The sequence below is a fragment of the Danio rerio genome, chromosome 23 (assembly GCF_052040795.2).
Source record: "Danio rerio strain M-AB ecotype USA chromosome 23, GRCz13ab, whole genome shotgun sequence".
NCBI lineage: Eukaryota > Metazoa > Chordata > Actinopteri > Cypriniformes > Danionidae > Danio > Danio rerio.
The window spans coordinates 22,155,540-22,182,500 of NC_141043.1; the positions used below are offsets into that span (position 1 = coordinate 22,155,540).

Below are 26,961 nucleotides of genomic sequence, written 5' to 3' on the forward strand. Positions count from 1 at the left end.
AATTTGAAACGTTGTGATTAGCTAATCACAAGAGGCTGCGATATCAAAAATATATGTATTATATAATTTCTTACTAGACAACTGAGTGAGCACACTTTTGTTTTGCCCAATCAGAACTGCGCAACTGAACTATGCGGGACACCCACAATAAAACAAACAAACAGGAAGGCGCAGACAAGTGAGATGATGGCGTCTGCCACTTCAGAAGCATTAATAGATTAATTAATATCAATGTAAAATAGCCTGTCGGAAACATAGGAATATTTTGGTTTCAAAGTCACAGAGACAGAATAAAAACAGGTCATTTGTAAGAGCTCTCGCAGAATTGTTGCCACAGCACAAAGAAATACAACAACCTTAAAAAGCGTCTTGCTAAAAAGTCAACTAAAAGTATTACTATAGTGACAAGCAATCTAGTAGCTAGCAGTACAATTTCAGAGTTGTTTGCAGCTGATACACCATATGAAAAAAACATCACAAAGGCACCAGGAGATAACTAACTCCATACCACAGATACAGAATATTGACCAGAAGCCTGACTGCAAAATTAAGATATTTTAGATATCTTAGATAGCAATTAGATATTTTCCCCAAATTGCACAGCCCTACCGGGAGCTACAAAATTATATTTTATCACTGTATCTGTATTTATATGAAGTTTGCATGATTTATTTAATATTTTTGTCTTGTTTCTAGTCCAAATATCCACATTTCATAGCAAAAACAAGTTAATATCACTTACCCCGTGCACTAGCAGATAATTTCCTTAAAACAAGCAAAAAACTCTTATTTCTAACTGATTTCTTCTGACAGTAAAAACTAAACAATACTTTTACTTGGCCTAAGAATGTTTTTAATATCGAGACAAAACAAAGTAAAAAAAAAAATTTGATCATTCAATTTCTGTACTGTTCGATTCCTCAGAAAATCATCAAATAGTGCTATTAAAACCACCTTCTGAAACTGTATTCATTTCACAATATTTATCACAGAAAAATAAAACATCACAATATCAGATTTTTCCAATATCGTGCTACTATATACACACTCAACTGACTAAAATACTCAGGTCAGGATACAGCACCCCACTCTCCATGTGGAGTAAAAAAGTGGACAGGTCCTTCTGCGCTTCGGTGTCCCATAATCTGCCATAGCAACAAGTCACAGCATGGCGCTGGCGTTGTTGTGTAATTGAAGCGCAGGCCACACAGTGTTGCACAGTGACCCCTCTAATCGCCGCCTGACAAAGTGGCTTACCATCTACAGGTCATATGGCACACAGACACAGCTTAGAGTGGGGCACCCCACAGACTGGGGCCAACACGGCACAAGAAAACCACACAGAGTCACCAGATCAGAACTTTATATTCAGGTTTCTGCAGGTTTCTTCAAGTTTAATTTAAGACTTTAAAAGACCCTTTCAAGACCAATATGAGTGAAATTGTAGATTTATACAGGGCTAAACACTAAGGATTTTTTCGAATGGCCCGGTTACTTCTGTAAATTGTTTTTGTGTTAATGGAAGATCATGAAAAGGGATGTGGCACACAAGTGGAAACACTCAGGCACACGAGTTAACGCAAAACACATCCCAGGACATAATGCAATAAAATCTGCCTCGTGCTATTATCATATTTAAGACATTTCACAACTGTAATAAAAAGTAAGATAAACAATCAGAAGTAATGCGTGTTTTACTGCAATCCAGATCAAACACAGGATTAGAGAAAACTCATTTAAATTAAGACTTTAACCCATTAACCCATGCTAACTAGCAACCAGGTTAGCTGAACACTCATCTTTTGTAAGGACTACCGAACAGGTCACAATATAATCTGATACGACTGATACATAAACAAAAGCACCACTTCTGGTCTGACCACTTCCTGAAGAACAGCCATTGCCTCCACATGTGTTATCAGTTGAAACACATTTGTGCATATTACACAAAAAACAGAATTCTTAGCATACAGATGGACTGTGAGTAAAGGAAAGCATGTGAGTGTGATGTGTGAGTGACATATGGAGATGAAGATGGACCAATGACCCAATTGAAAAACTCAGCCCTCACCTTTTCGCTGTAAAAAGAGGCGGAGCAGGGGCGTTGCCATGGAGATTGCTTTATGATAGTTGTCATCGTTGTTGATTGGCAGCAGGTCTCCGTGAACATCGGCGTAACCCACAAGCAGGTCCACATTAGGGATCCGGTGCACGTGCTGTAGTAAGCCATAGAATTCATCAAATCGTCCCGGCTTGGACCGGTCCAAAGAGAACCGTCTGAATTCTGCTCCAAACTAACAACATGAAACAGACATCATTAAACAGAGATGGCACAGGTAAACAACATTATGACTGTGTATAACTACTGTAGAAACAGTAGAAGTCCTTTGAAGTCATATGACAACAGACATAGGTCATAGGACTGTTTTGTTACAGTTAAAAATAAAAATGAAAAATAAAACATGTTCATTCATTGTAAAAAAGCTGAAATATAAATGTATATTATATAGTTTTTTATGCAGTATTAAAGTTCAATGCACCAGTACATGCTTTGTAACAGTATTAAAAAAACAAATGTTTTAGGATCTTGATGTTATAGCCAGCTGATATTACAAACCCATAGCTATTTTGTTTAGAAAAGAAAGTTAATGCCAACAAATACATGAAGACAGCAATTAACACCAAAATAAGCTCTTAAAGATAAAGCAATTTAAAGCGAAACTCTTTCAAAATAATTTTTTTTTCCACATCTAATTACACCGACCAATGCCAAACTGCAAAGTAATACACATGCTCTTCTTTTATGTAAATTTAAATAATAGAATGTTTGTGACACTCAAGTCTAGGGTTGCACGATACTCTGAAAATCTAACGTTGCAATATTTTTTACTCTACAATATATATTGCGATACGGGGCGAGGCAGTGGCGCAGTAGGTAGTGCTGTCGCCTCACAGCAGGAAGGTTGCTGGGTCGAACCTCGGCTCAGTTGGCATTTCTTTGTGGAGTTTGCATGTTCTCCCTGCCTTCGCGTGGGTTTCCTACGGGTGCTCCGGTTTCCCCCACAGTCCACAGACATGTGGTACAGGTGAATTGGGTAGGCTAAATTGTCCGTTGTGTATGAGTGTGTGTGTGAATGTGTGTGTGTGTGGATGTTTCCCAGAGATGGGTTGCGGCTAGAAGGGCATCCACTGCGTAAAAACTTGCTGGATAAGTTGGCGGTTCATTCCGCTGTGGCGACCCCGGATTAATAAAGGGACTAAGCCGACAAGAAAATGAAAGAATATTGCGATGTAAAAGCTATTTTACTACATGACTTAAACAACAATTTGGAAAGAATTGATCATTTTAGATTGATTGGGAAGATTCTGTAGGGCTGGGCGATTTGGACTAAAATCAAAATCTCGATTAATTGAACATTTTAACTCGATTACGATTAATGAACAATTATTATTTTTTATTTATTACATTTTTTGCCATCATAGTTCACTGACAAGTTTTGTACAGTAAATATGCACACATATTCCAGTGAGAGATTTATGAATAAAGGGTGCATTACTTGATTTTAGAATAATTAAAGGAAACACACACTATCTACTTTCTATAAATATTTATTGAACATTAACGTTGAACAAACAAAATTTTATTTGTGCCATGCACATCACCGCTATCAAACTGACCAATCACAAAGCCTGCGCTATGTGTCATCGTGATGTGTAATTAGATTTTTTTTAAAGTGCGCGGATTTGTGACCGTGCGAAGACCGTGCCGCACCATATGCGTGCGCTCGATGCAGATAAATAAATCAGTCTTCTTAACCCTTTGATGCACTACATGGTCTAAAGTAACCCGTCTAAGCTTATTTTTTATACATCTATTTTATAGCTTGTGCATTAAAGGGTTAACAGACCAGGGTCATGTGACTCCACACTCGGTATAGAAAGTAATTGAAATAAAATCAGCCTGGAAAAATTTGATCGATTTTAGGTCATGAATGTTGATTTCAATTACGCCACTGCTTCGCTAGGGGATTGCATGCATAAAAAAAGAAACAATCTACAAGCGACAAGATCCAATAAATAAAACAATGCCAACTAAATGAACAGTGTTTAATTGTTTTCCGATGAGTCGCGTTCAAGTGTACAGTGACACTTACTAATTGCTAAATTATAATCCAGACTCAACATTGCGTATGCTTGCGATGTGACTATTGCGAATGATCGCATTCTGATATTGATTCTGAAACGATATATTGTGTAGCCCTACTTTATTGCTGTGTTCTTCTTTATACTTTCCTTTTGATGTTTGTTTGGAGTGGGGAGTACCAACCTGCTTAAGGTTTGTTTGGTTGTTATTTATTATGTTGTTGGGCTCCCCCTCTTGTTTTTTTGCTGATTACCTTGCGTTAATAAATAATTTAGTTGGAGCACATTGGCCGTTGTTTATTTATGTTACGTTGTCTTAGGATCACGAGTCGTATTTAAGGACTGTAACATACTATTCAAATCAAAATGATTGTCTAAAAATCCTTAAAATATTTGTGAATACACAATTTCATGAACACCATTTAAAAATGTTTTACTGTAATTACATAAAGAAATTTTTATTAGTAATATGCATTGCTGGAAATTTAATTTACACAACTTAAAATTAGCTTTTCCCAAAGTTTAGATTTTTTTGAATGCTTAGATTCCAGATTTTTAAATAGTTGTATCTCCGCCAATTATTGTCCAAATAAACCATACATCGATGGAAAGCTTATTTTTTCAGCTTTCAGATGATGTATAAATCCAAGGTCACATATTTGGTGATGTACCACTTTAAGGGGAAGTAAGCAAGCCAAGCACTAGATGTATTATAGAGCAACTAATTATAAAACAGTAGTATCATTGGTAGTAATAAAAATAACTCATATAAATTATTCATAAACAAGGAAACTCATGGGCAAAAAATGAATGGCATACATTAAAAGATTACAGACTACTTTAATCATTTAGCTTGAATACTTTCAGGATGTGTAATAACAAGTTATAAAGTGGTTTGGTAATGAAAAAAAAAATTATGTGAGGGAAGGATTGAGACTTAGCCTTATATCGTCATCACTAGCTAAGCATGGCTTGTCCATTAAAAATTCAACCTGTAAATCTTTGTGCTGGTGCAGTGACTATGACCTGGCTCTTGTTTACAGTGTCATCCATAATGATTAACACACGAAAAACATGAATAAACATGGAGCAAAAAAAAAAACCCTTTACATTCCTAATATTTCTGGTGCCACTGCCAAATAATAAACCCTTCACGAAAATGTAATGAAAATAGATATAATAAAAAAGGCATAACTCATCCTAGACATATTTTGGGTGTCATATATGCTGTTTCAAACACTGTCTGGGCTATATCAGGTTTGAGACAAAATCAATATTTGATTTGAACATCTGACTACAGACAATACAAAGATTATCAGGCTATTATGAATATCTTTTTTTAGATGTTCAGCTGTGTATAATACCTGTATCATTAGTCTCATAGTCTCACAACAGCTGAGATATAATGTGCAAGATACAATGAGTACCTGTTACCTCCTTTCTTACAGCTTGATATTTTGATCTAACTTATTCTGTTGAGCACAGTCAATATTTAATTTCCTCAAACCTGATCTTGTCATGTTGATGTAAAGTTTGCAATAAAAGATGAGCTATCACCTGATTGTTCACTAAAAGACTGTAAGAAAACAGGTTTAGGAGAGGAATGGCTTTTGATGAACAAATACAGAGCCATGACAAACCATTATGACACTTATTACAAAACAAAAAACTAATATTCTAACAAACTACAATACTCATTTTATTTTTAGTTATTCCAGTAGTAACTACATTAAAATGTAGATGCTCGTCTTTTTAAATGTACTTTAAATGTACTAAACTTTCTACTCTATTGTTACTAAAACACATTGTAAGATTGCTCCATTGAGTTCTATGAGGATCTACTGTTCTGATATCAGTTATTCACTTCCAGCTTTAGCCCCTATTCCAGTTTTACTACTTACTATGTATTACCAAATGATGCTTTGTTTTGTCACTTGAACTACAACTACTTAAATAATACAAGCATCTATTCCAGTCTGTCAAGTTTTATTTAAATGGCCACAAGTAAATCTGTAGCAGTAGTGAACAGCAAGAATATTACATAGTGTAAAGATCTGATATCCGAACCACAGTTTCCAAATTATTTCAATATTAAAAACACTAATTTACTACTATAAAAAGCAAGTGATATGTGTGCTATTATGTAATGAATAACTTATATCAGTTTTAAATAAGCTGCTACTCGTCACAGATTAATTACTCATTAGTCATTTTCAAAATCAGTGAATATTAAACAGATTTGTTGGAAACACTTATATAGGTTATTGTACTTACTAACACGAATGAACAAAGAAAAATACATTTATTACAGTATTTATTCATCTTTGCTAACATTAGTTAATAAAAATAGTAGGTTATTATGAATACATGTTCACTTATAGTGTAATAACTTAATGACGTTTTTATTGTAATAATGCATTAGTAAATGTTGAACTGTGATAAATTACATACAAGTATTGTTCATTATTATTAATATAGTTATTAACTAATGAAACCGATTTGGTATAAGATTATAGACATATTTAGATGTAGTCAAACACAAGGGTTTTATAACTTTTATAAAACATACCAAAAATAACTTTTATGAATTACATCTGATCTAAAATAAAGTCCTGACAGCATAAGATAACAGATCACCTGTCAAAACAAACCATTTCTCCACAACAGGGACTTTTACAGTGTCCTCAGTGCACTCAAAGCAACGGTCGACTGAACTCACAAGGTTGGCAAAACTTAGCACAGGTCAGTGTGACTGTTTGTCTTAACACCCAAAGGCTCTGCTAAATCTATTCCTAACACGAAGACTAGCCTGTTCTTTGGCTTAACACTAATTAAAGTAATTGGCCCTTCTGGCTACGCACCTTGCTCTTCACCTCCACGGCGTTCAGAGTTCGGTTGCTCGGCACTCGGTGGTTTTTGTTCATCTTTCGCTAACTGGACCCCGCCGCAGAAACACAGTTGCCCTCCCGCGGGCTGCGCTCATCCGCTTTCAGCTTGGTCCGTCCAAAAACGGCTTTTCTCGGCTTAATCCAGTTAAAGGCGAGTATCTCGCGACAGCTCCGTGTCTTCGCTTATGTTGTGATCGGAATCGAGTAGCAACGGCGACGCCTGTCAACTGAACGTGCTCCGAAACTCTGCCCCAACCCTGCCTCTCTCACATGCACGCGCACCGGCGCACACTCGCTCCGCCACATAGTACAGGACGGCCTCTGTATGTGTGTGTGACGCTCTGTGCACCCAGGAAACAGCGTCAAGAGCCGGGTTATCAAGCGCGCCCCCTCTGGACACAAAAGACTTTCTTCAGGAGTTTTCTTTCTTTTACATGCCAGGGACCCCTATTTATTTGTTTATTTATTAATGTGTATGGAGGACAAAACCGACAAAAACAATAAATAAATAGAAATATATAAACAAGTAAACGAAATCATATATTCCTTCATAATATATATATATATATATATATATATTAAACTGAAAGATTGCCAGCAGGATAACGCACCATGTCATAAAGCACAAATCATCCCATACTGGTTTCTTGAACATGACAATGAGTTCACTATACTCTAATGGCCTCCACAGTCTCTAGATCCCAATCCACTAGAGCACATTTGAGATTTGATGAAACTTTGCATCATGGATGTTCAGGAGACAAATCTGCAGCAACTGAGTGATGCTGTCAATATAAATCAAAATCTCAGAGGAATATTTCCAGTACCTTGTTGAATCTATGCCACGATAGATTAAGGCAGCTGTGAAGGCAAAAGGGGTTCCAACCTGATAGTACGGTCGATGTACCTAATAAAGTGGCAGGTGAGTGTACATCACAAAGAGCGACAACTAGTCAAACCAAACCTAGTTTACAGACTAAGGGGAAGCTGCAGGCCCGGAGACCCAACTGCACGCACAGACCTGCACTTCCAGACCAGACAGTGCCCCCTGCTGTTGGGTTGGGTGAAGCGGCAGGTACGGAGACCCAACTGCACACTCAGACCAGCACTTTCTAGCAAGTAGCAACATCAGAAACGCCAGTAAGGTTATTGATTATTAAAGCGATTCCTGAAAATTATCAAGTTTTATGGCATAAATCAATGTGGTGTAAAATATTACACTAACAAATAATTATTTCAGTGTTTGATTTGATTAAAATTAGTGTCAAAAGAGCATTATTTTATGATATTTGCAGCTTGCTCTTATTTTATCTATTATTGTACCATTGTACAATTTTCTAGCAATGTTTTCTGGCAAAATAAAAGAAAAAATTTAAAGTAAAAAAGTTAAAATAAAATGCAGCCTATAATATAGCGCAATTATTATTTGTAACATATTTTAGTGCTGTATAGGTCTACTGTACATATTTCTGTATTATCTATCTAAGAGTGCTACCTAAGACAATAACAGTAACACAATAACAGTTTATCAATTATTTACAAGTTATGTAATAATTACAAACATGTTTTTTGGAAATCAAAATATCAATTAAATTTGCATAGAATTTACAATATGAGCTCTATTAGGTGAAATCAAAACTAATTTTTTAATTAAAAGTGGGTCTCTGCCAACACTAATACAGTGTATCAAAGACTGAAGATATTCCAGTTTTTTTGCTCTAGAAATGAAAAATCTTCCCAACAAGAATGTAAAGCATTTATTTTATTTGATGTGATTTTCTACGTAAAAAATAATTATTACTCCAATTATTATTTTTCACCATTTTTCCATGCATTGTTTACAACTTGACTTGTAGGACTTATGAAAAAGTACACAAAAATAAAGTTTGTTGTGAGAAAATTACTTAGAGTACTATAATTGTATGTGAAGAAATGTATTGTAGATAATATTTATTCCCTCAACTCAATACGAAACAGTGATAAATCCTTAATGATAAAAAAACAACAACAAATGTCTGAAAATATTGAAGCAACTGAACAATATATATTTACAAATACAATTAAAAAAATACAACAGAATTATTGCATTAAATCAAAAATCTAGTACGTTTAATATTTCATATAATAATCTATTCAATCACAGCCTAATATTTTATAGTAGAAAAATAGTTTAAATTACAATTTAGAAGCAGCTGAAATCAGGTTAGTCGATCTTTTAAACAGCAGGTGGCACTGTGAAGGTCTGGAAGTGCAGGTCTAGCCGTCTGCTAGTATGAGTTTACACACTCAGAACATGCCGCACCTGTAGGGGGCGATGGATCAAATCCACTGTGAGAAATTTACTGTGGAAGAAGAGACTGATAGAAACAACGAACACTAAAGTAGGTACACGCGTTCAGTAATATGTTATTAAAGACGTTTTCTGCTTTAACACTCATGCATTTTAAAGCTGTTGAATCGCCAGATTTCAATAAACACTTTTTATCTCAGTGCTTAACAGGTCTCATGATTGCCACCACCTATATAGTCTGGATCATGGTCTGGATTTAAGGGCTTTGGTTTCTTTTGTTCCTTAAAACTCAGGTCTTTTATCATGGCGACAGTCCAAGACTCTGGTCGTGTTCCCGTTGAGACCTGGATCTCGGTGTGTCCCGGTGGTCTGTGGGAGGTGCGCCGAAAGCGGCTTGGAGAAAGAAGTCGAGGAGACACCACGCCTATGATGGGCTCTCTATGTAAAGTCAAGGTGCGGAGAAAGACTGTCACGGAGGAAAACACACTGCCTACATCTTCTCCAGAGCAAGAATCAACAGCTGTTGTTAACTGTAGCGAGCAAACTACCTCATATCCCCGCTCGCAGGAGTCTGTGCTGCAGGTTCCTCTAGATGAGTGGCTGGTGTTGCGCATGGGCGAGGGCCAGTGTGACATTACTGAGGGCTGCTTGGAGGGCATAAGGGCTGGAGAGATGTGTGAGGTAAGAACACTACTAAAATATGGACGTACTAGAACATTGTTTAACAATGTATTAGATGTTAAAGTCCCCGTGAAATAAAAACTGACTACCAATTGTTATTACATTTCTACATTTATTATAAATAATGTGCCTGTGCAATGAGTAATAATCATTTAAAGACACAATGTTAAATTCAGCTGTTGAATTATTTAAACATGTTAATAAGCAGAGTTCAAGCTGACAAATATTTAGGTAAAGTTGGTTTTATATTCACACATTCAGACTTTCTCCACAAAAATATAATTTCTGAGAAGTATTCTTTGCATAGTGAAATAGTGAAATCATTTTAGCAGACAGCGACTATTATAACACAACATTGTTCACAGTCAATTAAATAGTGCTCATGTTGATTTGAAGTCATATTTACATGTGATTTCGGTTCAAACTACCATAGTAAACAATATAGGGAGCATGTCAAAAGTTGTCACTGAATGAATGTAAAAATATAAAACCAACTTTACCTCAATCTGACAAATCACATTGCCCATGATGCTGTGCCCAACATTCAAACAATTGCAGGGAGCAAAGCACACCGAAAGAATCTTCAGCAATGCCATGTTTTACCACATATTCAGAATACCTAAACTTTTATGTTATGCATATCTGCAACTGATTGGATCTGCAACTGGAACTGGATGGATTGTCACAAGTAGTACACATAGCAACTTTGAATGAATAGTTATATATGTACATACACACACACAATCAAAATTAGAGAACAATTTATAAACAATTGAACCATTTTGAAATAATTTCATCTTCACTGCTCAACAGTTGGAGTTTTTGTCCCATCTTTACCATGCTACCAGAACACATTTTCCACAAAATAGCTAAGGCGTTTCGACAAAAAACATTATTTTGCAGAAAAAACACTGATCAAAATTGGAGAACAACAATGACTGTAGCATGGAAAAAGATTACAACAACCTTATCTGAAGGTTACAATAGTCAGCAATTAGTTTGAAGTGTACAGGCCTCTGCTCTGAATGACTTCAGTACATTTGCGGCCACAGGGCAGCACTAGTCTCTCACACTGCTCTGCTGTGAGTTTGGTCCACTCTTCTTCCTGTCTCCTCCACAGTTCGGTGACTGTAGTGGGTTTCTTGGCTATAAATTTGTCGCCAAGGATTTTCCAAAGGTTCTCTATTTGGTTGAGTTCAGGACTCTGGGCAGGCCATGTCATTATTTCAATGTTTTCAGTTTCAAGGAACTGCTTAACCCATTTTGCTGTGTAACATGGAGCGTTGTACTGCATGAATACTGCAGGCTTATTGGGTGGGAAGGAATCGTATATTGTTAAAGAAAGTTCTGATAAACATTTGCATTCACTCTGCCATGTAGCTGTATGAGGCCGTACTCACACTAGGTACAGTTGCCTCGAACCGGGCCAAAGCACGCTTGTCCCCCCTCCCGTCTCCCCCGAGGGCCCGCGCTCACACCATATCGTGCCTCGGCACGCTTACGTCATCGCTGCTGCGCTGTTCAGAAGCGCTCTCTATGGCAAGCCTTTTTAGCATTTAAATCTTTGTTCTAACTCCATAAATATATTTAGAGATATCTCTAATTATATTTTGACTAGTCATAATTATAATTCCACTACTCAGAATGACAATTAGAGATATCTGCAATTACAATTGTACTAGTACGAAATCAGATTGGAGATATCTGCAAATATATTATGACTAGTCATATTCCTCCATTGAGTTCCATTGAAAAATATTTGCAGATATCTCTAAATGAGTTTTGACTAGTCACAATTGTAAATAGAGATATCTCTAACTGAGTTTTTACTAGTCATAATACATTTGGAGATATCTTTAATTATTCATATTTAGAGATATTTACAAATATACTTGAAGATACCTCTAATTAATTTACTAATAGTCGAATTACAGTTGTAGATATCTTGAATTGGATTTTGACAAGTCAAATTGTGTCACAAATTTTGACTATAGTCAAAACTTATTTAGAGATATCTGCAAATATTTTTTAATGGAAGTCAATGGAGGAATATGACTAGTCAGTCATAATATATTTGCAGATATCTCCAATCTGACTACTCGAATTATAATTTTGACTAGTCAAAATATAATTAGAGATCTCTCTAAATATATTTATGGATAGTCAGAACAAGGTTTAAATGCTAAAACGGCTTGCCATACGCTCTCACCCAGTAGCACAGTGGAGATTTCTCTAGTTATATCCTTTCAGTCGTTTGTTATGCAGTGACATGCAGTCAAATACTTCGCCTAACAGTCCTTAGGGATGCGGTGACACGCAGTCAGATATTTCGCCGAACAGATCCGCCACTTTTGGCGCTCATAAACAATCATAAAGTCCTCGTGCTGCTGGAATGAGGAGGTCTGCTGAAGGCGCGCAGCTGTCGTGCAGTGAGAGGTTTGCGTCTTTAATAAACTACGGCAGTTTGCGATCACTGAACAGTAAGAATGATTAATAAATCCACATGAACCAGTCCCTTAAAAGTCACGTATCGCTTTCAGTTTCGGGCTTTGGCGTGTTTTGCACTCACACACAAGCGTACCGCGCCAAAGCCCAAGTGATCCGCGCTCAGGCACACCTCTTCCAACCAGGCTAGGGCCGGCCAAGTGAACCGTGCTTGAGCCCGATTCAGCGCACTCACACTTCTCAAACGATCCGGGAAACGGGCCTGGGCACGGTACGGATGGCATAGTGTGAGTAGGCCCTAAGAGGCACACCTCCTGCTGCAGAAAACATGCCCCAAACCATTACACTCCTTTACTTTTCACTGATTTCTTTACACACTTTGGGTTCAGTTTTTCTCCAGTTTGTCGCCGAGCATAATGTTTCCATTGGAACCCAAATAAACTTGCTTTCATCACTGAAGTGAACTTTGGACCAGTTCACCTCTGTACACACAACATGCTCCTCAGCAAAGCTTAGTCTGGCCTTTTGATTCTTTTTACTAATGAGAGGTTTAGTCACTGCAGAGTGGGCTTTCAGTCCAAATGCTCTTAAACGTCGAGACACTGTATGATGAGACAGATCTTTACCCTGTTCAGCACTGAACTGGTGAGCAATTCCAGCTGCAGTGTAGAAACGACTGCCCATTAAGATCGTCCACAGTATCCTGTCCTCTCTTGTATTTGTCCTCTGTGTATGACCAGCCTTCTTGGGGACTTGAATAAATTTGTGATGTTGTAAAAATTCAATACTCTTGAATTCACAGATTTGGAGTCTTGCTATGGCTGATAGGGTCATCCCTTTGGCCTTTATCGGGACAATCTGCTGCCGGAGGCTTTTTGTCACTTTAGAATGGCCCACCATCTTGCAGAGTCAGTGAAACTGGAAGTTAGGCTGCCGGTTAAATAGGAGTTGACAGATAATCAAGGAAACTATCGAGGGAGGTATCTGAAAGTGTTCTCTAATTTTGATCTGTGTTTTCAGCAAAGTAATAATTTTTGTTGAAAGGCCTTATTTTGCGTTAGTTTTTGGAAAAGGTGTTCTGGTTGCATGGTATAGACGGGACAAAAACTCCTTCAACTGTTGAGTAGTAAAGATGACATTATTTCAGAATTGTTTATAAATTGTTCTCTAATTTTGATTGCCTGTGTGTGTGTGTGTGTGTGTGTGTGTGTGTGTGTGTGTGTGTGTGTGTGTGTGTGTGTGTGTGTGTGTGTGTGTGTGTGTGTGTGTGTGTGTGTGTGTGTGTGTGTGTGTGTATGTATGTATGTATGTATGTATGTATGTATGTATGTATGTATGTATATATATATATATATATATATATATATATATATATATATATATATATATATTTTTTTTTTTTTTTTTTTACAAGTTTTACATTTTTCAGTAATCACGAAATAAAACAACAATAAAAAATGACAAAATTATGATAATACAAAGAAAATAATGGTAGTAATAATAATTAATAAAAATAAATAAAAAATGAAGTTATTATTAAAGGAGCCTCACGGTGGCGCAGTGGGTAGCACAATCGCCTCACAGCAAGAAGGTCGCTGGTTTAAGCCTCGGCTGGCTCATTTGGCATTTCTGTGTGGAGTTTGCATGATCTCCCATTGTGGATTTCCTCCGGGTGCTCTGATTTCCCCCACAAGTCCAAAAACATGCGGTGCAGGTGAATTGGGTAAGCTAAAATTGTCCGTAGTGCGTGTATATGAATAAGTGTGTATGTGATCGGTTGCAGCTGAAAGGGCATCTGCTGCGTAAATCATATGCTGGATAAGTTGGCGGTTCATTCCGCTGTTGTGACCCCATATTAAAGAGACTAAGCCGAAAAGAAAATAAATGATTAAATTATTATTAAAAAACAATTAGAGCATACAAACGGTTTCAGTAAAAATACAGTCAATAGGGACAGTGAATATATTAAGCTCTACAAATAGTCATATATTGGATGTTTATAATTTTTAATTTGTTTCATTCATTTTATGGTATTAGTACATAGTTTTGGTATCTGAATTGTAATGTTTTCCTTTTCTTAAAGCAGTCTTACATAAAAAAACATAACATTACTTGTTTTAAAAGCTGTTAGTTTATCCAGCATATGTTTTACGCAGCGAATGCCCTTCCAGCAGCAATCCATCTCTGGGAAACACCCATACACTCATCACACACATACACTACGGACAATTTTTGCTTATTCAATTCACCTGTACCGCATGTCTTTGGACTTGTTGGGGAGACCAGAGGACCCGGAGGAAACCCACACGAACGAGGGGAGAACATGCAAAATCCAAACAGAAATGCCTACTGACCCAGCCAAAGCTCGAACCAGTGACCTTCTTGCTGTAAGGCGACAGCACTAGCTACCATGTCACCTGTAAAAGGACAACAATATGGGGTAAATGAAGTATTATGAACAGAGGTGGGACCAAGTCATTGTTTGGCAAGTCACAAGTAAGTCTCAATTCATTGCCCTCAAGTCCCGAGTCAAGTCCCGAGTCAAGACAGGCAAGTCCCGAGTCAAGTCCCGAGTCAAAGGCAACAAGTCTCAAGTCAAGTCCAAAGTCCTGCAGTTTGATTTTCGAGTCTTTTCGAGTCTTTTTAACAGAAAAATAAAATATATACAGATTAGGTATGGTTGTAAGATCTGTATTAATTAAACAAACCTTTTTTTATTAAAGAACATTGCTTAGATATATAAAAATACAAATGCAATTTTCTGAAAAAGTGCTAAACAGTGCTGCGTCTCGTCTCCACAGCATAATGCACAAGAACGAGTTCCACCAAAAAAAGACTCTATTTTGCCTCACATCACACAGAAATTGCAGGTCTCCTGCTGTCTAATTCATTAAGTTTAGTTGTGCTATATTATGTCTTCGGTGATCAACTTGTGATTAACCAAAATTACATAACCTCAATGTGGTAGCAGTAGACCAACTCCTGTATATGCTGCAAAGTTAAATTGAGTGAAATTGGAATTTTGTCAATTGAATCTCGTGTGTGCTAAAGAGATGGAGTTGCAAATCTGTCTAGCAGCAATGTAAAATGGTAGCACATATTGTTAATGAAGTAGGCTACTTCATACAAACAATAAAGTTGTTTTCTTCACATAACGTTGAAGAGCTTTGCTCTCTACCTTGTGTGATGCTCGTGCACGGATTTCCTCTGTTTGTGGACAAAACTGATTGCGAGTTCTCAAATTTTCTCTCGCTCTCAAATATGCACTGCTCACACACAAATTTTCTTGAGCGCTCTCAGAGATTATATGCAAACTCACAATTTGTGTCGTGTTCCCTCTTCCTTTCATGCTTTTTGATATGATTCATATTGCTGCACTGTTTAATAACAATATACAATATATTTAATATATTATTAAATATATGTTTAATAACCAAAATACTAAAATAGACTTACATATTAAATGTTTAATCTAATAAACCATAACATTTTTGGTTGTTTTATATGATGAGATATTTTCAGTTTCAAACACTTAAAGACAGAGAATAGACCAGTGGTGCCCCCCTGAAAATATGCTTAAGGGGGGCCAGAAGAGGCCAGCTACGTCAGTGGCACCAATCAATCCACAATAATTTAGTGGCTGCTATTTATTTATTGAAATATTGCATTGTATTGCATTTATGTAAGTAGATTTAAATAAATAATGTCAACAGCAAAATCATATCGGGTTGGCCACAGGGGTGGCTAGAGTTTACACAGGGGTAACACCCCTTGTAAAGGGGTTTACACCACTATAAGGCACCTCTGGAATAGATGTTGGATGTAAAGAATACATTTTATTTTAAAAGCATTTAAACAAAAACTAATGCAAGCGGAAATGTAACTGTGATAAAAATAAGGAAACACTTGATAAGGTATTATAGCCTACTGTACTATTCACTCTTTAAATAAATCTCACTATCAATCTCATTTTATCATGGCAGCTAAAATAAAGTAAACTAGTGTCTGCTGGCTTCCACTTTACTGATGAGATTGTGGAGGACATTTTCCATGTCATCCTCTTCATTTTGAGGAAAGCTGTGCCACGGGGCCCCTGAACACGTATATTGGCATGTACTGTGTTTTGAACAGTAGCCTACTACAGTAAAGAACTTCAATTGATCAGTTGTGGTAATACTATAGTTGCTATGGTAACACAAGTGTAATATAAACAAATTACCCAGTGCTGTATTATTTTACAATATAGGGTATTTTATACTACAAATCACTACACTTTACTGTAGTTAAAACTACACTTTGTATTATTTTATCTGTTCACTATTGGTAATACTACTGTATTATGAAGCATTAATTAACAAGTCGTAAATAATACTAGCCTAAAACATAAGTATAATACAAGTATACAACAAGTATAATACTCAAAAACACTAGAATTTATTAAAGAATTTACCTTAACCTTTTAGTTTTTTGTGTATTGTTAATAAATAGTAAAGCAAGAAAGAAACCATATCAACATTCTTGGAATAACCCTTCGCTAAGCCTCGCCCTCCTTAGTTACTGTTGCTACTACGCCTGTCAAGCCTTCATGCCTGGCACATCTATTACAGTGTGTATGCGCTGGTGTCAGACATTCCCAAGGATTTAATTAATCATTTTTGGCAAACAGGTGAGATATCTGAGAAAGCCAGACAAAAGAGGACTGCAGTATACATTACAGGGGTATATTCACAACATAATAGCAACTGATTAGAAATTAATTTTATCAAAATTGAAGCAAGGTTAGCCTAGCCACCTCATACGCTGAACATTCAACAGCATAGTTCACGCACAGCAGGAGAGGTGAAATTATAAAATAATCTAATAACCTAAGAAACTGATGGATTTGTGCCGAATATTAGCATCATTGACCCATAACAGTGTACAGTACCTATTACTGTCAGCATGTTTGTGTGCTCTTTATCCAGTTTTTATTCAAATTTGCAGTTAAGTGGAAGAAAAAAAATTGAAATGCACATTAAAGTATAAATAACAGAAGTGAACAAATAGATTTTTCCTACCAGCAAATATTAGTGTATGTATTTATATGCGTTACAATAGCGAGGGTTTAAACTAAGCAGTGCTCACAGGGTTCAACGCTAAGGATTTTTTCTACTGGCCCGATCGGGCCAGTGGTTCTGATTTTTACTTGCCCAGCCCAAATTTTCACTGGCCCCACCAAAAAAAAAAAGAAGTTAATCGCTATTTGAATGTGCGTGTGTGTGTGTATACACACACACACACACGCACACACACACACACACACACACACACACACACACACACACACAGTTGATTTCAGAATTATTAGTCCCCCTAAATTATTAGCACCCCTGTTTATTTTTTTCCCCAATTTCTATTTAACAGAGAACAGATTTTCTCAGCACATTTCTAAACATAATAGTTTTAATAACTCATCTCTAATAACTGATTTATTTTATCTTTGCCATGATGACAGTAAATAATATTTTACTAGATATTCTTCAAGACACTTCTATACAGCTTAAAGTGAAATTTAAAGGCTTAACTAGGGTAATTAGGTTAACTAGGCAGGTTAGGGTAATTAGGCAAGTTATTGTATAATGATGGTTTGTTCTGTAGACAGTCTGAAAAACAATTAGCTTAAGAGGCTAATAAATTTTACCTTAAAATGGTTAAAAAAAATTTTTTATTCTAGCCAAAATAAAACAAATAAGATTTTGTTCAGAGGAAAAAATATTATCAGACAAAATATCAACATTTCTTTGCTTTGTTAAACATCATTTAGGAAATATTTTAAAAAGAAAAAACAAAAAACAAAAGGGGGCTAATAAATCTGTATATATATTTACGGTAATTTTTAAAATGTTTAAGGAAAACTATTCAGTTCATCAAGGCTATATTTATAAATGTAAAAAAGGTGTAATTGTTAAATATTTATTAAAATTTTAAATAACTGCTTTGTTATTGTATTTAGTTTCAAATAAAATAATTATTCCAGACATTATTGATTTTATAACTATTACCATTAATAAATATAATAATAATTAATATTAGTGATTTCTGAAGGATCATGTGACTGGAGTAATGAAACTGAAATCTCATCTTTAAAATCACTGGAATAAATGAATAAATTAAATGATAAACTACTTTTGAACAGTTATTTTATAGTGCAACATTTCACAATTTGTATTTATGATGAAATAATTGCAGCCCTGGTGAGCAGAAGAAGCTTGTTTTAACATATTTAATCACACTGACCCCAAACTTTTGTGTATTGTGTATAGAATATTTTATAAGTGAAAATGTGCACTTTAATTTTAACAACCCACAGACATCGTCACCGAATACAAATCGAGGTCAGACTTTCTCATATATACAGAGCCTCATTTCAATTGTCAGGTTTTGTAGAAATCGATCAATTGAATTAATCAATCTATTAAAGAAACGTTGACTATAATTCTGTATTTTAGGCTTAAATTATAGAGAGACATAGCAGATGAACCGAGACTGCATCAGATCAATGTAAATCTTTCTTTCGAGCTGTCAGTGCGGAAATGAACAAAACAACAGGCCTAATACAACATATTATACGAATAAAATATGGAAAAATTAACAGATAGTAATTTCGGTCAATTTTCCTGACGGATAAACCGAGATCAGGCTGGACAAACAGCTCTCGGTAATATTTCAGCATGCTTTCACTCGCATTTACCGGTAAGAATGACATCTCGCCCTGCTCATCATTCTCTCTTCATATAGCCGTATATATGGCTATTACACGATCATAATACACTGTGATATAGCCTGGGTGGTTAGTTCGTTGCATTGTTTTGTTTTCTCGCTACAATCGATACGCTCAATAGGACAGAGACCGGTCTCATTCAGGCGATCTTGGACTGATTGATTTGGCGCGGAAGCGAGCGCAACTGCTGGATATATGCTAAAAAAACGCGCTAACGGGTGAAACGAGACAGATTCCGAAACAAACGTCTATGTGTGAAAGCACCGTAAGATTGTATTTGCACACAATTGACAGACAGTCGCAGCACGCAGCTCTGGCTCGATCTGGCAGGCAAAAAGGCAGCAGCTGGCCCGATCGAGCCAGTAACATTTTGTACACTGGCCCGAGTGTCTCGCACGCTGGCCCCGGGCCATCGGGCAGTCCTTATTGTCGAGCCCTGGCTCATAATATCGAGAGGAAAAAAAGAAAAAGACCGCTGGGAAGCATAACCTGCTTTGTTTTTTTTTTTTTTTTTTTTTTAAAAGAAACACAGTTTAGATCTGTTTAGGATAAGAGGAGTGTGAGTTATTGCCACCTATCATTGAATGTGAATATCGAAAACAAAACCAACTTAGCTTAACTCCTTTACCGCCCCTCACACAGCTTGATCCACGCTGGCATTTCTCTTCTTGGGCTTTGGTTTTGAAAAGGGAAAAAATCCCACCACCCAGTCCAAACTTTTAGGATAGCGGTTGTCAGATTTTCACAATCCAATTGCGCAACGATTTGGCTTGTTTCCCTCGCTCGAAAGCTTGACAGAGCCTCTGCCCGTAGCTACGATTGGTAAGCCGCGATTGGTGGGTGGCGGTTTTTGGGCGTGGCTTAGCGAAGGGTCAGTTTAACAGGATCCCGTGAGAGCAAAAGCACTAAAGGTATGAGACGCCATCGTAAACAAAAGTCAAGCGAACGCAAAGAGACTGAATGCACGAGAGAGAGAGAGAGAGGTGTATGTTGTATGTGAGAGAGAGAGAGAGAGAGAGAGAGAGAGAGAGAGAGAGAGCGAGAGAGCGAGTATTGGCACGCGAGTATTGGCTGGATCTCAAGTTCATATTCAAATTCTCTCTGCGTTCGCTTGACTTTTGTCCACTCCGGCGCCTCATAGTAGTCACGTTGGATACTGTCGAATCAAAACAATCTACCGTGCTTCGATTGGACGTCATGCCGGAAGCGCGCATGCTCACACACACGCGCGCGCATGCTGTCACACACACGCACACATAAACGGGGAGAGAGAGAGAGAGCGGTCCATGTCAACATACTTTTTTATCGTTGGGCTTTTCATGGGAAGCAGCAAGTCTTTACAAGTCAATAGGGGCAAGTCCTAGTCAAAGTCCAAGTCATTTATGTTCAAGTCCAAGTCGAGTTGCAAGTCTTTTTATATTTTGTCAAGTCGAGTCTAAAGTCATCAAATTCATGACTCGAGTCTGACTCGAGTCCAAGTCACATGACTCGAGTCCACACCTCTGATTATGAATGACAATTATGCAGCCGGAAGGGCATCCGCTGTGTAAAACTGTGCTGGATATGCTAGATAAGTTGATTCATTCCACTGTGGCGACGCCAGATTAATAAAGGGACTAAGCCGAAAAGAAAATGAATGAATAACCATTATATTAAAAATGATAGATGAGTTTAAAGTGATTGTTTTTGATTTATTGGCCATAGATATAAAAGCCTACATATCAAGTAGGGCAGCCATTTGATGAAAATTACTTTTAAAAGAAAATGTAAAGCCATTATTGTATTAAACAGAAAAAGCCATTAAATAGATATTACGGAAACAGTCTAATACTGGATGAATAATGCAAGAGTTTCTTCAAAAACTATTTACTCAGCTCCAGGTTATCCAAGATGTGTAAGACTTTCTTGCCTCAGCTGAAGAGAATTTAAGATTTTAAGGACTTATCTAAGCTCATTGTTTATGGTCCAAAATCTACATTTCATACAAAGTAATTTCATTAAATTTCTTTACTTTACAAATTCACTGATTATTTATTATCTTACTTGTCACTCAAATTTGAATTTGACTTAACAGGCACTACAAAAATGCATGTGATGGAGGAAAATCCAAAAAATGTTTATCTTTTCAGTGGCCTGGGTAATCCGAAAATTTTTGACTTTGCTTGCACTATTACTTGAATTAATTATTGAATCTAACATTTTCTTATATATAGTATTGTAACAGTAAATCTGGCATGTTTAATATATTTACATATTTTTTTTATTTGCAGTTCACAGTAAGTGCCTGGAATGCAGCTTGCAGTGATGTTGATGGTACCCAAACTAAAAATACAACATCGCAAGCATCGTCTCAGACCGACTGCTTTACACTGGAGCTTCATTCTTTAACCCCGGGGCAAGAGTCTTGGCAGATGACAGCTGAAGAGAAGTGGGCTTGGGTTCTGTCTCACAAACAAAGAGGTGGTCTGCGGTTTGGAAAAGGAGATATCTGGGGTGCGGCAGACTGTTACTGCAGAGCTGTAAAACTGGCAATAACTTTACAGGTTCAGACAAGAGGAAAACTAGTAGACGAGACGCTTAAAGAAGATGAGGAAAATGAAGATGAAGATGAGGATGAAGACGAAGGTGCAGAAAGTCCAAATGACTCCACCATTCCAAATGAAGAGTACAAAACTGTAAAAGCAGAACTTCACTGCAATCTCTCTTTATGCCAACTGAAGTTAGGCCAGCTCGGTAAATCCAAAGACAGCAGTATCAAGGCCACAGAGTTAAACCCAAAGAGCACAAAGGCATGGTACCGGCATGGGCAAGCGTGTCTGCAGCTTGGCGAACTGGAGGAATCCCGCATGGCCTTTGGAAAAATTCTGGAACTCCAACCTGATTCTGCTTCAGCTCGCACTGCTCTGAAACAAGTGAACTCGAAGTTAAAAGACCTAGACAGTAAACTTGGTCAAAGGCTGAGCAAGATGTTTAACTAGGAATTAACTCAAATAATTATTTCATAAATAATATTGTGAAACAGATTCCTGTGAAGTGCCCATAAGTAATGTTTTTAGTCTTACTTGTAGTCCAATTTCAGATTTTAAAGCCTAAGTATGTTTACTGTATGGGTAGTATGTATACTATCATCAATGTTTAATGTTGTGATTTGTTAATGCATATTTCTGTATAAACTTGAAAGCTGTGGGAAATCACAAGACTATTAGGACATTTGCTGAATGTACCACTAAATCTTTATTTTATTTTTGTAAAAAAAGAGTATATTACTTTAATGTTTTGTTCTAAAACATGCTTTTTTTATTCTGGATTTATAACTGCTGTTGAAAATTGTCTAAATCTATGTTGCTCATTATTGCATAAACTAGTAATAAACAATGTTATTTATAAACGTTTTTGCTTTTTCTATTTTTATTTAGTAATAAAACATGGATTCATATAAGTAATACAAGGCTGGTACGTGTTTTTGACTATATTTAAAACTATTTTAATAATTTAATTGTGTAGCCAATGACATCACGATTTTCACGTGGAAGCGACCAATCAGTCGAGGCCTTGCTGCATTCACGTTTTGGTTAATAAAGAAAATCAAAACCGTTCTCGTTCCTGTCCAGACTTCTCGACTGTTCACAATGCAGAACATTAAGTTAGGTAAGATCAAAATACCTTAACTTTAAATCAACAACAAGCGATTCGAGTTCTTGATAATGATGTCGTTGTCTGCAAATTGTAAATTTGGCTAACGTTAATGTTAAACCCACTTTACAAGATGTTTAACGTTACATGATTCCACGGATGCGATCTAAAACGTAACTAGATTCTTAAAGTTTGAGAACAAACTTTGAGGCTGGCTTGTGAAAGCCTGACGGTAATAGTTTATTTAGTTTAAACAGTTTTAAAAAGTATGAAAAGATAGATAGATAGATAGATAGATAGATAGATAGATAGATAGATAGATAGATAGATAGATAGATAGATAGATAGATAGATAGATAGATTAGCATGTTATTAGCATGATTTTAACGTGAAATAGCATGTTGTTAGCATGATTCTAGCATGAATTAGCATGTTACTGGCATGATTTTAGCATGAATTAGCATGTTGTTAGCATGATTTTAGTATGAATTAGCATGTTATTAGCATGAATTAGTATGTTGTTAGCATGATTCTAGCATGTTGTTAGCACGATTCTAGCATGAATTAGCATGTTACTAGCATGATTTTAGCATGAATTAGCATGTTGTTAGCATGATTTTAGCATGAATTAGCATGTTACTGGCATGATTTTAGCAATAATTAGCATGTTGTTAGCATGATTTTAACATGAATTAGCATGTTGTTAGCACGATTCTAGCATGATTTAGCATGTTGTTAGCACGATTCTAGCATGAATTAGCATGTTGTTAGCATGATTCTAGCATGAATTAGCATGTTGTTAGCATGATTCTAGCATGATTTAGCATGTTACTAGCAAGATTCTAGCATGAATTAGCATGCTACTAGCATGATTCTAGCATAAATTAGCATGTTGTTAGCATGCTTCTAGCATGAATTAGCATGTTACTAGCATGATTCTAGCATGAATTAGCATGTTACTAGCATGATTCTAGCATGAATTAGCATGTTGTTAGCATGATTCTAGCATGAATTAGCATTTCACTAGCATGATTCTAGCATGAATTAGCATGTTGTTAGCATGATTCTAGCATGAATTAGCATGTTGTTAGCATGATTCTAGCATGAATTAGCATGTTCTTAGCATGATTCTAGCATGAATTAGCATGTTGTTAGCATGATTATAGCATGAATTAGCATGTTACTAGCATGATTCTAGCATGAATTAGCATGTTGTTAGCATGATTCTAGCATGAATTAGCATGTTACTAGCATGATTCTAGCATGAATTAGCATGTTGTTAGCACAATGCTAGCATGAATTAGCATGATACTAGCATGATTCTAGCATGAATAAGCATGTTACTAGCATGAATCTAGCATGAATTAGCATGTTGTTAGCATGATTCTAGCATGGATTAGCATGTTACTAGCATGATTTTAGCATAAATTAGCATGATTCTAGCATGAATTAGCATGTTGTTAGCATGATTCTAGCATGAATTAGCATGTGACTAGCATGATTCTAGCATGAATTAGCATGTGACTAGCATGATTCTAGCATGAATTAGCATGTAACTAGCATGATTCTAGCATGAATTAGCATGTTGTTAGCATGATAGATAGATAGATAGATAGATAGATAGATAGATAGATAGATAGATAGGTAGAGGTAGATAGATAGATAGATAGATAGATAGATAGATAGATGATAGATAGATAGATAGATAGATAGATTGATAGATTGATAGATAGATAGAGACAGATAGATAGATAGACAGACAGACAGACAGACAGACAGACAGATAGATAGATAGATAGATAGATAGATAGATAGATAGATAGATAGATAGATAGATAGATAGATAGATAGGTAGAGGTAGATAAAGATAGATAGATAGATAGATAGATAGATAGATAGATAGATAGATAGATAGATAGATAGATAGATAGATAGATAGATAGATAGATGGTGTAAGAGCATGAGTCAAACAAGCCAACCCCCGCCTCTCTACGATGTTCTGATGCTGAGATATAGCTGCTGTTATATCGTTGCTAGGTTAGTCTGTTTTGTTGCTATGGAGTTGATTGACAGCTTAGACTGATGATGTATAAAAGCTTCTTGCCAGTATGAACAGTTAAACACAACCCCCATGTCTCTATCACACTGCAGCATGACAATATCAGTCTGAACCTCTTTAATTGCAGTCTATGGGACAGTTGCTAGGGTGCAGTATCTGGTTGTTAGGGTGTGGCTAGAAAGTTAAAAGGCCATCGGTGATTGGCTGCTGGCTAGACTGAGTTAAATGAGCCTAGCCATTAGTCTGTAGGACAGTCTGATGCAGAGTTATGAGCTCACAAAGTTTGATCCCATGTAAAGTCAATGAGAGTCTTTTGCAATGGAAGTCTATGGGACGGTTTCTAGGGTCCAAAAGTGGTTGCTAGGGCGTGGCCAGAAAGTTTAAAGGTGATCAGTCATTGGCAGTTTGATAGTCTGAGTTAAATGAGCCCAGTTAGAAGTCTGTGTGACATTCTGATGCGGAGTTATGAGGTCACAAAGTTTGATCCAATGTTACGTCTATGGGATTTTTCCGACGGTCCCGGGACGTTTTTCGGGAAACCGAAAGTCGGATCAGTCGGAAAGGATATAGCAACTCGAGTCAGAATAGTTCGGAGGTCTGACCCAAGTTTGATGGTCATAGCTTGAATGGCCTAGGACGAGATAGAGTTTAATTTTTAGTCTCAGAAGAAGAATAATATAGAATAACTAGATTCTTAAAGTTTGAGAACAAACTTTGAGGCTGGCTTGTGAAAGCCTGACGGTAATAGTTTATTTAGTTTAAACAGTTTTAAAAAGTATAAAAAGATAGAATGAATTAACATGAATTAGCATGTTACTAGCATGATTTTAGCATGAATTAGCATGTTGTTAGCATGATTCTAGCATGAATTAGCATGTTTTAGCACGATTCCATTATGAATTAGCATGTTACTATCATGATTTTAGCATGAATTAGCACGTTTCTAGCATGAATTAACATGTTGTTAGCATGATTCTAGCATGAATTAGCATGTTGTTAGCATGATTCTAGCATGAATTAGCATGTTGTTAGCATGATTCTAGCATGAATTAGCATGTTACTAGCATGATTCTAGCATGAATTAGCATGTTGTTAGCATGGTTCTAGCATGAATTAGCATTTGACTAGCATGATTCTAGCATGAATTAGCATGTTACTAGCATGATTCTAGCATGAATTATCATGTTGTTAGCATGATTCTAGCATGAATTACTATGTTACTAGCATGATTCTAGCATGAATTAGCATGTTACTAGCATGATTCTAGCATGAATTAGCATGTTGTTAGCACGATTCTAGCATGAATTAGCATTTGACTAGCATGATTCTAGCATGTGACTAGCATGATTCTAGCATGAATTAGCATGTTGTTAGCATGATTCTAGCATGAATTAGCATGTTACTAGCATGATTCTAGCATGAATTAGCATGTTGTTAGCATGATTCTAACATGAATTAGCATGCTACTAGCATGATTCTAGCACGAATTAGAATGTTGTTAGCATGATTCTAACATGAATTAGCATGTTACTAGCATGATTCTAGCATGAATTAGCATGTTGTTAGCATGATTCTAGCATGAATTAGCATGTGACTAGCATGATTCTAGCATGAATTAGCATGTTGTTATAATGATTCTAGTATGAATTAGCATGTGACTGGCATGATTCTAGCATGAATTAGCATGTGACTAGCATGATTCTAGCATGAATTAGCATGTAACTAGCATGATTCTAGCATGAATTAGCATGTGACTAGCATGATTCTAGCATGAATTAGCATGTAACTAGCATGATTCTAGCGTGATTTAGCATGCTGTTAGCATGATGGATAGATAGATAGATAAATAGATAGATAGATAGATAGATAGATAGATAGATAGATAGATAGATAGATAGATAGATAGATAGATAGATAGATAGATAGATAGATAGAGATAGATACATAGATAGATAGATAGATAGATAGATAGATAGATAGATGTAGATAGATAGATAGATAAATAGATAGATAGAGGTAGATAGATAGATAGATAGATAGATAGATAGATAGATAGTTAGAG

At 36.4% G+C, this 26,961-nt stretch overlaps 2 protein-coding genes across 5 annotated transcripts in view; one reads left to right on the forward strand and one right to left on the reverse strand.

Annotated features, from left to right (window-relative positions):
- The window catches only part of pard6b (par-6 partitioning defective 6 homolog beta (C. elegans)), a 37,162-nt gene extending 30,095 nt beyond the window's left edge, over positions 1 to 7,067 (reverse strand). The window contains 2 exon segments of the mRNA NM_001102675.1: positions 2,072 to 2,294; positions 7,005 to 7,067. Coding sequence (NP_001096145.1) covers positions 2,072 to 2,294; positions 7,005 to 7,067 — 286 coding nt within the window.
- A 2,296-nt stretch (positions 7,068 to 9,363) lies between these two features.
- Positions 9,364 to 22,595, forward strand: fkbpl (FKBP prolyl isomerase like). Of its 4 annotated transcripts, none has more exons than XM_087306985.1 (4): positions 9,364 to 9,412; positions 9,522 to 9,774; positions 9,889 to 10,002; positions 21,478 to 22,595. In XM_087306985.1, the coding sequence occupies exons 2-4, from the start codon at positions 9,625 to 9,627 to the stop codon at positions 22,183 to 22,185; spliced, it is 972 nt and encodes a 323-aa protein (XP_087163111.1). In that variant the 5' UTR covers positions 9,364 to 9,412; positions 9,522 to 9,624; the 3' UTR covers positions 22,186 to 22,595. The 4 variants fall into 4 exon arrangements, with proteins under 4 accessions (XP_087163111.1, XP_087163110.1, XP_087163109.1 ...); XM_087306984.1 differs by having other exon boundaries at positions 9,615 to 9,774; XM_087306983.1 differs by having other exon boundaries at positions 9,522 to 10,002.
- The last annotated feature ends 4,366 nt before the right edge of the window (positions 22,596 to 26,961 follow it).

What these genes read in the sequence shown, in the direction of transcription:
- fkbpl (XM_087306983.1), top strand. Translation starts at nt 9,625, where the DNA reads ATGGCGACAGTCCAAGACTCTGGTCGTGTTCCCGTTGAGACCTGGATC. An exon ending in GGGCTGGAGAGATGTGTGAG is followed by an intron (nt 10,003 to 21,477) that starts GTAAGAACACTA and finishes TTTTATTTGCAG; the next exon opens with TTCACAGTAAGTGCCTGGAA.